General features: G+C 39.1%; 2 protein-coding genes across 2 annotated transcripts in view; one reads left to right on the plus strand and one right to left on the minus strand.

Annotated features, from left to right (window-relative positions):
• pcsk2 (proprotein convertase subtilisin/kexin type 2) overlaps positions 1-3,336 on the plus strand; it is a 30,356-nt gene extending 27,020 nt beyond the window's left edge. Inside the window, exon 12 of the mRNA XM_031756989.2 lies at positions 2,336-3,336. Within this exon, the coding sequence (XP_031612849.1) occupies positions 2,336-2,825 (490 nt within the window). The 3' untranslated portion in view covers positions 2,826-3,336. The remainder of the gene's footprint in view (positions 1-2,335) is intronic.
• Positions 3,337-4,605: 1,269 nt separating this feature from the next.
• On the minus strand, positions 4,606-14,377 carry LOC116333556 (filensin). Its single transcript, XM_039622118.1, has 8 exons — positions 14,013-14,377; positions 13,077-13,137; positions 12,535-12,630; positions 10,786-10,878; positions 8,852-8,965; positions 7,408-7,628; positions 6,360-6,451; positions 4,606-6,141 (listed from the first exon to the last, which is right to left on the minus strand). The coding sequence occupies exons 1-8, from the start codon at positions 14,375-14,377 to the stop codon at positions 5,138-5,140; spliced, it is 2,046 nt and encodes a 681-aa protein (XP_039478052.1). The 3' UTR covers positions 4,606-5,137.
• Between the last annotated feature and the right edge of the window lie 2,155 nt (positions 14,378-16,532).

A 16,532-nucleotide genomic window follows, 5' to 3' on the forward strand; every position in this document is an offset into this window, starting at 1 on the left:
ATTAGAGCAACACAAGTAGGCTTGGAGTTCCCTGGAAATGCCATCAATCCTGGCGGAGGTGTACATTTGTGTAGATGTGTGTGACCTAAAGTAATGCTTTAACATGTATTGTGAAAATGTCAGTGTGTGGGTGAAGATAAAAAGCTGAGTGAATACAGTCCGTCTTTGTATTTTCTTCCACCATCAACACCCACAGTACCTTATTTCGGTCTCTAATCAGAGCTTCACAGACGATTCAGTCACGACAACATGGTGTGAAAATGTTCCTTTGTGTGCCTGCGTGTGTGTGTTTCTGTGTGTCCCTCCCCTGAGTTCAGTGACAGATAAAAAAAGAGCATGGTACAGCTTTTATTGCATCCCTGGGGAGGCCACATGCAAATGATGGAAAGAACCTGCTCTCTTATACAGAGTGCTGGTGACTTTACACTGTCATTATTATCTGGATATTTAAGGTTCCAGTGCAAAAACCAAACCAAAACCCCAAAACAAAAAATAACCTTTTTTTTTACATTGACATGAAAAAAGTTTGCATATCTCAGGGAAAAATGAGTAGTGGGGTGGTGTTCATAGTTAAGAAGCTCCAAAAGAAACCTCTCTCTTCTTTTGATGGGTGTGTTAAAAGCTATATTGCCAGCTGTGCCATATTTTTCATCAGTTCACTGTTTCCAAAGCAGCACTGCAGGGTTTTTGCTGCCTCTATTGTGGTAGAGCTATAATTACAACAAGCCCACCTCTGATGATATTGTATCAGCGGAGAAAAGCAATAAACACTAACATCGCCATTCTAGCAAACACACTCTCAGCACTGATCTGATAGCTGCTCGGGCTCGCTGCAGCTTACTTTGCTGGAGGAGAACTTCTCATTATCAGTGGAGCTGGCACACAGTGCCACGCTGTGTGGCAGGTTTGTTTTTAATCTCCACTGGTCCTGCCCTTCAGAGGCATCCCTGTCCCTGCTCCACAGCTGACTGCTGTAATTACTCTTGCATGTTAACTGATGGGCACAATGCAGCTGCTGCACACAAGATCCCCTTTTTAGGTTCATATGTACACGCTGTAATAAAAAAAATAAATCACTAGTTAACTCCCCAAGAATAATGCTTTTAAAAATGAAGATGCCAAGAAAAGCTGTTGTAGTACATTCAGACATTAACTACATGTTTTTAAAGAAGTGTTTCTTCTTTACAGGTACAGGCTTTTTACATATAACACTTCTAATGTTGATGGAGAAAAAACAAAGCTCTTATATTTGGCTTTTTCAAATTTCTTATCACAGGGTGTAACTTGTTGTGCAATACTGCGCTACGAACTGTTCTGTTTTTCTGGGAATAGCAATTTACTTCATCAGCTCACCACTGCACTCACCTCGCTGTGCTCTGCATAGCGCTCTATTAATCATTTTTCAAACTGAATACTGTTCCACGCGTCTCTCTCTCACTCAGTTTCTGTGTTTCTTCTCGGCTTCCCTCTCTTCACCCCCTAAACCAGGCCCATTTCCCACTGCTGTGATGTGGCCTTAGCCTCTAATAATGTTATTAAGCCTCTTCACAGCCTTTGGCCACCACCCCTACCCTGCTGTGTTCCCACTCTTTCTTCCCATCACCCAGGGAGATATAAAAGTACATCTTACCGACCAAAAAGCGACAAGACTTGAGAAACCAGCTATCATAGCAAACAGCAAATCTCATGATGAGCCTAGAAATCAGTAGAAATTTTGATCATATGCAATAATAGACATCTATTAGAATAAAAGCACTGTGTGAGACTTGTAGTAAAAAGGTGCTATGCAACTACCAGTCAATTTAACAAATAGGGAACACCTGTGAAATCATTGAGTAAGAAGAAATTATGACATCTGTGCTCTAAATTTTGGAAAACAAGCTTTAGACTCATTGCAAACTGGTTACTTCTAGAATATCAAGTAGGTGGTCTTTTAATGTTGACCAAAGAGCATATTATTCTCACCGCAACAAAAAAAGTACAGAGTAAATTAATCAGACATGACAGTCATGACTGCTTTTGTGCAATAAGGGAACAAGAAAAAAAGGTGCTTCATTTTTTTGTCAGGGTTGGCTGGTTCTGTTGAAAAAAGTAGGTCAGGTGCTGTATTTACTGGAACATTAAAATAAGAGCAGGTAAAAGGTGACGGTTCTTTCACCTGTTCTCTGACGATTACATTCAGGGATTCCCGGTGCCATTGTCCAATGCCATATAATACTTACTACATATACTACATGGTCTTGTTTCATCATTCTCTTTTATAGCTGTTATGTTACTTTGCTATGTTTCTCTAACATGCAGTTTTCATTTCTCCAATCTGATTCTTCTTCCCCAGTAAAATCCAGTCTGGTAACAAGCTGGTGCTGGCCATAACCACTGAAGCCTGTCAGGGAAAGGACAACTTTGTCCGCTACCTGGAGCATGTTCAGGCTGTAGTCACTGTCAATGCCAGCCGCCGTGGTGACCTCAACATCAACATGACCTCACCAATGGGCACAAAATCCATACTGTTGAGCCGAAGGCCCCGTGATGATGACTCCAAGGTGGGCTTTGACAAGTGGCCCTTCATGACCACGCATACCTGGGGAGAGGACCCCCGTGGGACCTGGGTCCTTGAGGTGGGCTTTCAGGGTGACGAGCCACAGCGAGGGGTCCTGAAGGAGTGGACTCTCATGCTGCACGGAACACAAAGTGCCCCTTATATAGACCAGATAGTACGTGATTATCAGTCCAAACTAGCCATGTCCAAAAAGGAGGAGCTGGAGGAGGAGCTGGATGAGGCTGTAGAGAGAAGTCTGAAGAGTTTGCTCAGTAAAAACAACTAGAATCCCATCTGCATGTTGCCAGCTCACCTATCACCTATCTTCCTTCTGCAGTCTCGCTCTGTCCTTCTCTAAAATTTCACTGCATCTCTTAATTTCTCCTAAGTCCCTTGTTATCCTCCCTTTGGTCTACCTCTGTTCCTCTCCTGTCTCTGCTTTTTGTTATCAGATGTTAAAATTAGCCCCTTCGATGAATGTTTCTTGTAATCCAGTCATGATAAAAGTGTAACCTTCAATAATCTATTCTATAGAGAGAAAACAAACTATATCACCTGGGTTTTTACACTCTACAGAACTGTACATAAAGCAAACGCAAGCCACTCTTTCATGCTCTTGCTTTAACTGCCCTAAACCTCTCTTCTGCCAAATGTTGTACAGTTTGTGACTGTAAATGATTTTCTGTGCCATTCTACTTAAAGTTTAATATCTTGCAAACAGAGCAGTGCTATTTCTTTCTGTTTATATTTTTGTGACATGCACTGTTTATATAAACATGGAAAGAATGTGTAATTCATTTTGCAGCCTGTAGTCATCAATTCATATTTCATAATCTTTGATGGACTATAATAAATCTATTCAGCTGTTTATTAAAGCACTTGAGTGATTTGAAATACACCGCCAAAGGCAGTGAATGCATGTAGAAAACCGGCCATTCTCTGTTACATGATGCTGCATGTGCTCCACTTAAACTGGAGCACAGGCAGGATAGCAGTCACCCTACTGTAAAACACATCAACAAGCAAAATCGTCTAATCTTTCCCAGGTTTCTTTCATTCTGTACTGTGCTGTTCAATAAACAGAATAACCCCCCTAAAATGCTCCTTGCCTAGGTACTATAGACACTTCCTTTATTTATAGAGGCAAAATGTAGCACCAATAAATCACTGTCATATAAATTATTAACAGCGTATTGACTGTAAATCTTTAAAGCATAGAGGCTTCACTCAGTAAATAAAGTGTTTCCTGGACAAATGTTTCAGGATGTAAATAAGGATTGTCTAAAGAGAGCTAAAACACTTACTTTCCTACAAAACAAACTCTTTCAGAATCAAAAACGAGCAGCAGCAAAGAGCAGAAAGTTAGCAATTGTCTGAACTACCTACCCAGATGCAACCCGAACTAAAAGCAACGTGAATGTCAGATATACATTCATCAGGCTGCCTCATAATCCAAATGCTAATGCTTGTGCTAATTTCAGTGTGCAGTTCGGTATGTAAGTAAGCAACTGTTGCTCTTAAAATCTAATGTCAGTAAATTGCTTTTACAGCTTACTTCCACTTCCTCCATTGGGCAGAAATTTAAATCAGTGTTCATTTATGAGGAGAGAATGTGGAAAAAGACCATTACTAGCATGAAGACTTTTAATTATCTCAGCCATTATTCAGTTTTACTCAAATAAGTTAGCACAATTAATAGCAGTAATCCAAGTAATATATATATTTTTATAAAGTAAGATTTCAGACTAATCTGTTCAAATACGTCTTAGAAATCTTCTCTGAAGTGTTTTACATACTCTATATCACGTTTGTCTCCTACAATTGTCTTACATTATGAACAAGGTAAGGTCACATTTAAAAAAATCGTATTATTATTCTTTTTGCAGATGCTAGAGCCTTGGCAGTAAGACTTCCTAAGCCATTTCTAAATGTTCAAAGGCACCTACAATGTCCAGTAAAAAAAGACTTTTATCATATATTAATAGAACATATAAAGTGCTTGCTACATATTGGTTATGTAAAGGCAAACACAACAATGTATCAATTGATGTTTGGGTCTTTTTTATTATTAAATATATCAAAGCAAATTAATACACAGCAAAATTGTGCTGAGGGCAGGCAGTGGCATCCAATTGAACAATTGAGCTAAAAAGGGGAAGGTCAGAGTTCTAAGACAGAGTTCAAAAAGGGTGGCCCAGCTTTTTGTTTTCAATTTTTTGTGTTTTTTCTCTCTTTTTATAGGTGGCGCTTTGTTTTTTTCATTTTTCCAAGTTTTCAGACAGTAAAGGACTCAGCATGAGTATGAGTGAATATCTCGAACAACAACAGCAGTACTTATGGAACCAGCAAAACATATTCTGGACGCAAGACCAGAGACTGCAAGCAAATGGAAGAGCAATGTTTATCAAAGCAGGAATGTCTAGTTGCTCTTTATGTGTGGATGGTCTCCCTAAGAGACAAGAACATTAGAGTTAAAACAGTAGTTTTAGAAACAGTGGTGATTATGAAGTCCAAGTGTATCAATATTATCTTCCAGTTAGAGGACCTGTCTCATGTAGGGTCCTGGTTTTCTGACCCTTTATGTCAGGTGACATGGTTTCAGTGTTTCTTCTTGCTGGACTTCTCAATCATGGTCTCCACCACCACAGAAGTTTCCTCATAACCTTTCATCTTGCGGCCACTGGAGAACTTTTCCACAGACTCCACAACCTCCACCTTCTCGTAAGTCATGGCATCTGGAGTAAAGCTAGTCGAGCTGGTGCTGGTGCTGGTGCTAGTGCTGGAACTTGAACTGGAGCTGGTGCTGGCACCACGAGGTGCAGGCTTTGGAGTGGGCCCACTTGGGCCGTCGTCATCCTTAGTTTTCTTGGGATGTTTAGCACCTGAGGTGGGATCTTTGGGGGCAGAGCTTGGGCCAGAGGGTGGAGATACTGGTCTTGGCTCCTTTGAGTGAGGTTGAGGCTCTCTATTGTTGTTTTTACCTTTTTCTCCGTTATCCTTTTGTATTCCACCCTTTTTATCCTCCTTTCCTTCTCCTCCAGAGGGAGGCATGGTTGGACTGAGAGGCCTAGGATCTACCATGGGTTGAGGAGGTGGAGGGGATGGTGTGTCACGACCATAAGGTTCATAGGGAGGCATCATTCCATCTCTGATAGTAACAAAGATGTGGCCAGCTGATGGCGTGGAGGTGTAGAAGCAGGGATGTAGGTAGCTTCCGTCACCGGTGACAAGCACATAACGACCCTTGGTGTAGAAATCAGCGATGGGTTCAGGCTTCTTGTACTTCCTCATTCTTTCTCTGACGATGTTACAGAGAGTGTCAAAGGCTTTGCTAATCTGAGCTCCATCTGGAACATCCTGTGGAGACACTCCACTGAGAGCAGGTCTCTGCTCTTCTCTCTTCACCCCCTCCTCTTGCACCTCCTCAGACTGGACCGCCTTTGTTTCTTCATTTGGACCCTCTCCACTGGCTCCGTTTTCTTCCTCCTGGCCACTGTCCATCACATCTTTTGGGGTCAGATCCTTCTTCTTCAGGCCCTTCTTAACCATTATCTTCTGTCGTGGCTTGATACTGGTGATCTCCTGAATAGCCTGTGTGATATCTAGACACAAATGAGGTTTAGGTCAACTAGATATAAATAAATAAAATAAAAAAAATGTATAGACTAGCACTATTAAATCTTTGTAGATTCTAAATATTATAAGGACATTGCTTTTGTTAGACATAATCTTTAAGGACACATGTTGGTGTCTCAACTATAACGACCGAGACTCTGAATGAAACTAGCTGTTTTATGTTTTATGTTCTTGGTGACCTTACCTCTCCCTCTGCTTGATGCAGTAGATCTGGGAGTGTAGCGGTAATTAGGGGTAAGCAGGGTAATGGGAGTGCCAATTATTGCTGAATTCAACCTACAGGAAAGAGAGCAGTAAATTGTTACACAGTGATGTTCTGAACAGTTTTCCTGTGCAGGGGAACCTGATCATTCATATGATTCAAAATATGAAATAACACATAACACATAAAATAACCTAAATATAGGCAATCTGACATGAAAACAAAAAACCTTGAGCTGGTAAGGAAGGACACATTTGTTGTCACACAGTGCCATCTGTTGGCTGATTGCACAGAGAAAATAAACCTACTGAGTGTCATAAGGAGCAAATCTAACCTCCTTAGACCCCTTAGGCCAAGTGACCAAGGGTCTTTCAAGAAAGTGATCCTGGAAGTTATGCTGGCAGTTCTGGCTTTAAGTGTCAAAAAAGCCACAAAAGTGTTACATAAAAAATACTGGGTAATACAAATTATCCATGACAGTATTAATGTTTTAAATTTTGAAGTTTTTACACACAATTAAAAGGATGTTTTGCAAGAGGTACATCAAATTTGTCTGGTTTTGAACGTGTTCTATTTTTTTCTTTTCTTTTTCCCATCACTTCCCAGCCTGTTAATAAAAATAGCTCCATTGCCAAAGGCTTTCTCATAGGGGGCTCTCTGATTGTTTCTCTCTATTACTGTAGGGTGTTAAGAGAGATAATATTTACAGAAGTGTGCACTGCCTGAATCTATGTTGATCTCAGAAACTTAATTAATTTTTTTAATTAATTTTTTTTTTTTTTTTTTAAATTACATTTATTTTAGCTGCTGCAAGACTGTGCTCACGCTGACTGTGTGATTAAACCTTTTTAGCCATGTGATAATTTGTTAGTTTAAATGAATTTATTGCTCTGTACCAGATTTACTGAGCGCCAGCAGTATGTGACATTCCTGTTAGTGATCACTCAGTGAAGTGAGCAACTAATGTTCTCATTCAGGTGTGTGCGAGTGTATCTTTATGTGTAATAGAAGCAAAGTGGTGTTAGCCTACCTGTTATCTTCATTCTCAATGATCCTCTTGTACCTCTCCAGCTCATTCTCAAGGGATGTCTGGTACATTGCCAGGTGGCGACATTCATTGGTGTACTTCTCCAAGGACCTCTCGGTTTCCTCAATCTCTTTCCGCAGAGATTCGATTTTCTCGTTGTACATTTGGATCTCATCGTCATAGCTCTCCTGGGTGTTTTTGATGGCTTGCTCCAACATTGTAGTCTGATAGAATAGAAAGAGGCAGAGAAGAATAGACAATGGTGATTTCAAGGAGAAATTCACGTTATTAGCGGTATTGCAACGTGTCTAAGAAACATTCTGAATTAACAAAATGCCACTGTATGCATCTTTATTATATCTGCAGAGTCAAATAGACAGGTATGTATAGTGCATAACAAAAGCTGACTGAAGATCGTTATTTGTGCATATAGCAGAGGTTTTATATCAAAAGCATAGCAGCCAAATGAAAGAACATGTGCTTTGAAATCAGTGCAGACAATATATTTATTTTTGAGTTACCTGTGCTATTGAAATAAAGCACTGCTGTGTTTCTCTTTCATGAAAGGAAACACTACTTTGACAAAACTCTACCTTTTAGCTTATTAATCTTCCATAGCAGGGCTGTTGCTGACACCTAGTGGCACATTTGGAGCATCTTTTGCTGTGACATAACCCAGGCTGTTAGGTGAAAACCTATTTAAAGGGGACCTTTTACCTCCATTTCAAGCTTCGTGTTTCAACTTTTGAATTTTACAAGAATAGCTTTAAAGGATCCTTACCTCACAGTCCAGGCTTTTGCACTTAGAGTGAGAGTTGTATGTATATCTAAGGATATCCACTGATACAGATGTCTTACAGATATCGCCAGGTGGCGACATTCATTGGTGTACTTGTATCAAAAGACTGAAACACAATTTATAGAGCAGCGGATTGATATATATACTGAAAAATGTAAACTATTGTAAATAAATTGTATAACAGCCCACTCCATGCATTAGAATGGAAAGGTCGGATTAATTAGACAGCATATTTGAGTCATCTTGAACAAAAGCACACAAAATGCAGCTTTTCAAATGTGCAAAGATGTCAGAATAAATACTGATTTGGGAATTTTGGTCTGAGAAAAATCAAATAATGAGCTGTGTGATATTGTAGTCTTTCAGATGTGTATTTTGCAACTGAATAATGTTTGCAGAATTAGACCAAATGAATCATCAGTTAACTCAAAAAGTGAGCTTAGTTACAGCAGCCACTGGGAGTTTGGGCTGGTCTTTGTGGAATATAGTTTTCTTCTAATAAAAACACTCTTGGCTCCTTTGAGAAATCCTTTTGTGTGCTTCTATAAATATCAGCTTGGCGATAAAAAAAAGAGCGAAGGAAAGAAAAGAAAAAAGAAAAAACATGATGTAATTAAGGCGAAACCTCCTGTTGTCATGGTGACCCACCTCAGTCTGTAGTCGCTGTTTCTGGGCCTGCAGCTGGCAGAGGGCACTCTTGTATTCCTCCAGCTGACTCTGTAGCACTGGTACTTTTTTTTGGGCCAGCAGCTTCTCCTGCTCCTTCACACATGGAGCACAAATCAGTGAACACATGCAGACAAATGCAGTGTGTCTCTACAGCATGAAGGTAATACCACACATACTTAGCCAGCAATAAGGTCTGTCTTCCTAAAGTAAGGAATTTTTAAAGAATTTTGTGGCTTTTTATGTTAATTTGAAATGCATTCCTTTTAGATCTTAACAGTTTGTAATTTTCGGTACTTATTGGCTTTTCTGCTGTTACATTTGTACATTTTTTTCCAATCCATACTTGAAACGTATCATCCCGGCTACTGCAGTAAAGGTCTGTACTGCTCTGACAATCTCCAATATGTAAGGCTGTTCTGCTGTGAAATAAAAGGTTAAACTCAGAGGACGTTTCTGAAATTTACACTTTTCAGGTCATCCTAAACTAAAGGCTGCAAGTAGAAATAAAGATAAATTGGGATTCGATAAATGTTCATAATTACTCACATTACATTCGTGACAAGGCATTCAAACTGCTGGCAGGTCAGTGAGTCAAATACAGTATACAGAGATCAGCTTGGCTCACAATGTGCCCAGAATGGGGGTTTTTTTAATCTTGCCTCAAAGATAAAGACAGTCACATCTGCATCACTGAAGTCCCAAGCTGGTGTGCTTCTCTGTCCTTCAAAAGGCATCCATTTATAAGACTGAAACAGCTTAATTGTTATTATATAGCTTAAAGGTTTAGACAAATAAGTTTATTTCATTTTTTTTTATTCAAAACAACTAAAAAGAAACCAAGAAACATACAAAACACTTCACATGTACTTTAAATTAATTACTGCTACCAATAAATATTATTAAAGTTTTGTTGAGGAGAAGTGATGTGTCTCACAATTTTCTCAAAAAAATTGCACATGCCAATATTTTTCCGAAAAGACATGCTTTGGTTTCTAGATCTCAAGATGACATGAAAGACAACATTAATACAATGTGACATATTAAAGTCTAACTGGACAAACTGGTAGTTTCAGTAATCTGTAGTATACATGTATTTGACGTTCTTGAAACCTCCCTGCAGGGTGACTATACCTCTAAAAATACCCTCATTTGTCTTTTTAAGAAGAAAGAGTACCCCATTTCAACCCAGTCAAATATAATAGACTAGACTAGAGTGTAGAATAAAATAGAACACCCCTTTATTGTCATTGTACATGTGCAACAAAATTATATCTATCAATTCAAAGTGGTCTGTTGATTCCAAAGGCCACACAGTTTCCATATTCATCAGCAATCAGCGTCCTCCTGTGTCCTTTAAGGAAACATCTGGAACTGCCATACATGCACAAGTCATGCCCACTTGCTTACACTTTATTTTCCACTGGATGTCAGCTCAGCACAGCAGAGCCAAGAGTTGTGGCTCTTTGTTAGTACCCGCAGAGACTTAATTCAACCAATTAAACAATTTCTGCATTTAGAGTCGACATGCCTCTGAGAAATGTTTATATAAATAAATCTCCAATTTGCCACACAAACACTTGTCACTGTGGCGCAGCTACTAGAAAATTAGCATGCACAGCCGTTCTTCACAGCATTTGCTTCATTATGTGCCCTGACACTCTCATACTGCAGGCCTGTCAATGTGTCTGGATGGCATTGTGACTTTCTCTCTCCTGTGCTTTCTGCACATGCACTCACACACGTATACAAAAACACAGATGCAGTCACAGGCAACCAATTGGACAGAGAAGCCAGTAACCTCATCAACCCCAGACACGTAGCCGGGGCTGGCACACATGCAAACACCATCTTCTCCCCCAGGGAGGGCCATGCACACTCATACACACAAACAATGACAGCATTAGTGACCTCACCTCGGAGATGCCAACTGACACATTGGGAACAAGGGGGAGCGTCTGGTTGATTTGCTTTAAAATGTTTACATAGGTTTGGATCTCTGCAAGGTTCTATGGAGAGAAAGACAATATAAAAGGAAAGTTTTAGTAAGAAAACTCTGCAAAAGTAAAATGAAAATAAAAAAATAAATCTGTAACTCTTCCACTTTGTAGACTAAAATCTTCAGCTAACAAACCTTTCTCTTTTCTTTATCACAATCCATTGAAATGTATTTATAAATGGCACAACATTTACTTCGAGCATGGCCGAGACTTTCTTTACAAATCCTTTTGTAATAGGCTGAGCTCAGATTCTAATAAAGAGAAGCTATATTTCGTCTTTCCACAAGGATACTTCAAAGCTCGAGACCACAAGCCCAATATTCATGTGAGAGGACTCTATTATTTCCAACATAATACTCTGACAGTAGTGCCCATTGATCTGCTCATGATCTCAGTATTGCAGAGTCATGTATTAATTCATTACCAGACACGCCGCTGGGTGAAAGTAAAAAGGAGACAAAATGCTTAGGCATGAAATTCTGTGCAAAGTATGCTGTCTTGTTTTGTTTTAGTGTTTTTGCAGCCATTGTTTTGGACCTTCTAGCTATTGCTACACCACAAAAGAGGGTCTATTTTTATTTTTTCTATGTGCTTTCCAGTCATATGATGAGCATTTTCTGAGCAATACTTTCCGCGCTCACATCACCGACAGTAAATTCACAAATCCCCAGGAACATCATAATATATCCACTGGCAATAATTTCAAGGATTTGAGTCACAACAAAGAGTTGCAGCCCGAGGTGGGCTGCCTGGTCAAAAAGAACAGGACTGAGTGGGGAATAGGCAATAAATCGAGACCAAAAAAAAACTCTCTTGAGTTTATTTATGTTGTCAAGAAACAATTTCTAGATGCCACAGCGTAATTAAACACTGAAAGGGGGGTATTATATGAGCGTTCTTTGTTTGTAGTTGATAAAAAAAATTTGTGTTTTATAGAGTTTTATCCATTTAAATCGATGTTTTAATGACACATGGCATAAACAAGCAGAGCATTTTTAGAGAAACGTCTAATCCATGTCAGTACAGCATTTGCTTATTTTCCCTTTAAATTAGCATAATTTGTTGGTGCAAATGAGTTTTGAAGGAAACTTAATGCACAAAGCACGACAATGACTTTGCCTTTTTTCTACATTTTCTTTTTTTCAGCAGTATAATATCTGCTGATAGCAACTAAAGTAATAGCATTGCTAATTATGAACCCTAAATGTGAGTTAGGTAATGATAATCTCATGTAAATATGCAGAAAAAAGTCCATGTTATTCCAGTAATGTTTAATAAAGTAGTGCTTTTGCAGACTACATTTAGTCTCAGGAGAATCTGGTGTGCTATAAACTTTTCAAGTAGCAATCATAGTATTCAATCAAGATCTGTCTAGAAAAGATATTGCCATATATTTAAAAAAAGAGATAAATATGAAATAAAATATAGTAATCTCGTTGACTTAGGCAAACATGCTTCGTTGCTATGTCGCTATGTTGGCTGTTAATACTATTCACTGCCAGAATAGAAGTCAGATCTCAGTGAGCTCTTAATGCCTTCTTGCTGAGAATACTTAATGTATGATTAAATAAGATATTAAGAGGATTAGTAGTTAGCAAAGCTCCATAGGTAATTTCCTTTTTTTGGTTTAGGTTAACTTTGATCATTTCCCGTTAGAGTACTGACCTTCTTGTGTCTGTCTCTGGTGGAACTGATGTCATCCTGCAGGAACTGAGACTGGATCTGGTACTCCAGGTTTCTCAGTAGAGCACTGTCAGCCTCCTGCAGGTAAAGAGACCCAAGAGAGGAAAAAATAACTGAGCGCCACAATGTGATTTTTTTTTAACAAAAACATCAAAGTGACAGACTGCATTCAAATAACAATTCTCTACTGTCCTACAAAGTGTCATAGTGGTAGCGCTCTGGTATTTTCAATCCAAATGAATTATATCTGATCCTTTATACTGATATTTTTTTTTTTCAGATGAAATATCTTTTCATTGTGGTACTGCTTTTCTTCAATTTTTAAAATACAATTAAGAATGCATTGGAAAAAAGGCAAACTTTAGTTTTTCAAAAATATCATGTGCGAAGCTTTTTATATTTTTACTTACACATGCTCCACGCTTAAATGTTAGAGAGTAACAGTGCACATTTACTAAAACACAGTCATAAATGTCCTTTTGTAGGGATGCTTAAACAAACATAGCTTTAACTATAGATATTACCTTGTTTAACTGTTCCAGTGTGCCTCGAAGCTGCTCCTGATAATCACATTCATTTCTGTATCTGAATGACAAAAGAACTCATTTATGTGTCCATATAAAGCCAGAGTGCAGTGATTACACTATATACCAGCACATTATTTATATATAATGCCCTGCTGACATGGTAAGCTCACAGTGAGAAAGGATAGCTGAACAAACTCTGTTGTATTTGTAATGTGTCAGAGTAAAGAAATCCAGATTATACATGCTGAAATCCACCTGCCTTCATCTGCTAATTCAACCAAAGCTGGTCAATGTTATTCTTAACTGATCAATAATGCAGCAAGACTGCCTGCAGATAGATGATTACAAGGCCTTTCTAGACAGTTCCAATTAATCAACTGATTCACCTTATTTACAAAAAAAATACCTCTCTCTCTCCCTCTCTCTGTTTTTCCTAATAGTATACTGGAGCCATGGATATACTTCACAAACATTTGAGACTTTTCCTTATGACCCTGGAGTGGATAAGAATTAGAAAATGGGTGGATGGATGTTTGCTTGTGTTGCTTTTTTGTTATGGATAAAAGAAAAAAAAAGTATATAAAAGTATATAATTTGATTCCTTTATACACTTCACAGCATTATCACAATTTAATGTCTAGCATTGTGTTTTATAATTACTAGTGCCACAGTATAGCACATATGATTTAAAACATTTATAACAAATTTTCCTGACTGCCCTATTCTGATTCTTGATTATAGAATAGGATCATTTGAAGACTTTTTAAAAATGCCACGCTTCTTGCAACAATCGTCATCATCATCTTAGTATTGGGTTCATTAGCATTCTAATGATATTTCTATAGTAATGAGATTTTTCTCATTACTCCATATCTGAGGAAGAAGTTTGACTCCTTACACACATAAAACACCAGCCACTACCCACTCCCTTACTTGTTGGTATATTCATCCAGCATGCGGCAAGCATCCTTCAGCTCCCGCTGCAGCTTGGCATGGTCGGAGAACAGCTCTCGAATGCGCTGCCTGTTGACTTCAATCTGCTCTGTGAAGGCCTCCTCCAGGCCGCTGGCCTCTTCCATTCGCTGCAGTGTCTCCAGCTGCTTGCGGAACACGGCATTGCGCTGCTCTAAGACTCTTGCCCTGTTGATGTACCGGGCAAAACGGCTGTTGAGCTCCTGGAGGCTCTCCCAGCCCTGGATGGCTGAGATACCTGCAGATTCTTCAGCATCGTCCTCAAAGATATCTGAGCGCTCATACTTTTCCTTGTGCACCTCATGCCGGTAGCTTGTCTTAAACATGATGGCACACTTCTCTCCCGTGGGCTGGTGGTATTCCCGGAGTGCTTAGTCCACCTTAGCACCTTTAATGTGTGAAAACTTGGTTGCTCACCCTTGGCTGTCTCATGCTAGACTGAGCGCTGCACAGTAGTGGCTGATGGCGAAATAGCCCCCCAAACCACCCTCTGGCTGTTGCCATGCATGCTCTGAGCCTGGGGGCTTCCAGAGATTATTGTTGCCTTTGTGGCAGAAAGTAGAAAAGCAATACTGTTGATGACAAAGCAAAACCACAAAGAAAACACAAATGGCCGGCCCACGAAAGCACTGGGATGTCACACACCATTGTTTTGGTTCTTAGTCAGCTGCTTTCTAGATCCCTGGCAGCCTGGATATTGGCACACCACAGGACACAGGGGAAATTTCATGTAGTGCAGTTTGTGGGAGGTGTGGAGAACAATTCCTGCCAAAAGTGGCTACTTGTTGACACTCATTCTGCTTTTATTTATATTTACAAGTTGGTATTGATTCTGTTTTTGTTTATAACCTCAAAGGTATTGCACAACAAATGTATTAACATTCACGCAATTACAGAAGCCATGTGAGTAGATACAGAGATATGCAGTATAGTCAATTGTTCAAAGTCAAAGTCAAAGTCAAATTAATTTATATAGCACATTTAAAACAACAAATGTTGACCAAGGTGCTGTACAATTAAGATAATCAAAAGAAATAAAAACATAGGGAGACATGATAAAAGTTAAGAAAAAGAATCATAAAAATAAAAGATTTGAGTAAGAAGTAAGATAAATAAAAGTAATACAAACTGATTCTGATTTAAAAGACATGGAGTAAAAGTGGGTTTTCAGGCAGGTTTTAAAAAGTGTCCAATGTTGGTGAGGTCCTGATGTGAAGGGGCAGCTTTTCCACAATTTACGAGCAGTCACAGCAAAGGCCCGATCTCCTCTGTGCTTAAATCTGGACCTCAGGACAGCCAGGAGCAATTCATCCGCAGACCTCAGTGATCTTGCAGGAGTGTACCAATTTAAAAGATCAGAAAGGTATGAAGGTGCTAACCCGTGCAACGCCTTAAAAACAAATAATAAAATCTTAAAATTAATTCTAAAACTAACTGGCAGCCAGTGTAATGATGCCAGTATGGGGGATATGTGGTCTCGCTTGCGTGTGCCAGTTAGTAACCGTGCTGCAGTGTTTTGGAGCAGCTGCAGATGGCTAACTGATGACAGACTAACTTCAGAGTAAAGACTATTACAGTAGTCGAGGCGAGATGAAATGAAGCCATGGATAGCTCTTTCAAAGTCTCTAAAATAGAGAAATGGCTTCACTTTAGCAAGTAGCCGAAGGTTAAGGAAACTGGTCTTGATTACAGCATTAATCTGTTTGTCAAACGTTAGATTAGAGTCAAAAATCACTCCTAGGTTCCTCGCAAAAGCTGGTTAATAATGGGTTTTTATTAATTTCCAATAGAAGCAATAAATACAAGAACCATGACATAACTGAAATAAGTCCTGACCTAACCACATACAACTTTTCTTTTAATGTTGTTCTTGCACATTGTGTTATTTGTTTTAACTTCAAATCAAATTGCAGAGCTCAGTCAAGTGAAAAGTAAAGAAGAATCTCTGTGTTTTGCTGAAAAGGTGGCTCTGAAGCAGAAACATGACAATTTGCTTTTAATAAAATGAAAGCCCCTGTCCGCTTTAAAATTAGATTCTTTCTCTTGCACTTATTGTGATATTTAGCAGAGCTCAGAGAAAGTGGTGAAAGTGGTGTAAGTGAAGGACGGCCTAGGAAGAGAGGTTCCTTCTAGTGTGTTGCCTAGAGTCCCTAATCACCCGCATTTGAATGCCATCAGAGGGATGTACTATGAAATGAGATTAATGAGTTTGCGGGCTATGTCGAGCTGGTGGCCCTCTTTTTATGTGGCCATGGTAACATATAGACTGAACACATAACGTGGCTATGTTCAGAGTTTTGCTTTAATATTGGCTAAAAGCAGTACATTCTTACTGATTCTTTTATTTATAGCATGTTTTACAGCCAGTATAGATTTTCTGTTGGGTGAATGCATTTTTTATGTCCAACTTGTTACAGTAAGTTGTACTTCGCCAGTGAACCACAATTGTAAAATTACAGCAGTGCAAACTGTGCATTTCAT

The sequence above is a fragment of the Oreochromis aureus genome, linkage group 13 (assembly GCF_013358895.1).
Source record: "Oreochromis aureus strain Israel breed Guangdong linkage group 13, ZZ_aureus, whole genome shotgun sequence".
Lineage (NCBI taxonomy): Eukaryota > Metazoa > Chordata > Actinopteri > Cichliformes > Cichlidae > Oreochromis > Oreochromis aureus.

Coding starts and splice junctions, on each gene's coding strand:
- LOC116333556 (XM_039622118.1), bottom strand. CDS start 14,377: ATGTTTAAGACAAGCTACCGGCATGAGGTGCACAAGGAAAAGTATGAG. Junction 6,452..7,407: donor ATTGAGAATGAAGATAACAG/GTAGGCTAACAC, acceptor TCTTTCCTGTAG/GTTGAATTCAGCAATAATTG. Junction 6,142..6,359: donor TGCATCAAGCAGAGGGAGAG/GTAAGGTCACCA, acceptor ATTTGTGTCTAG/ATATCACACAGGCTATTCAG.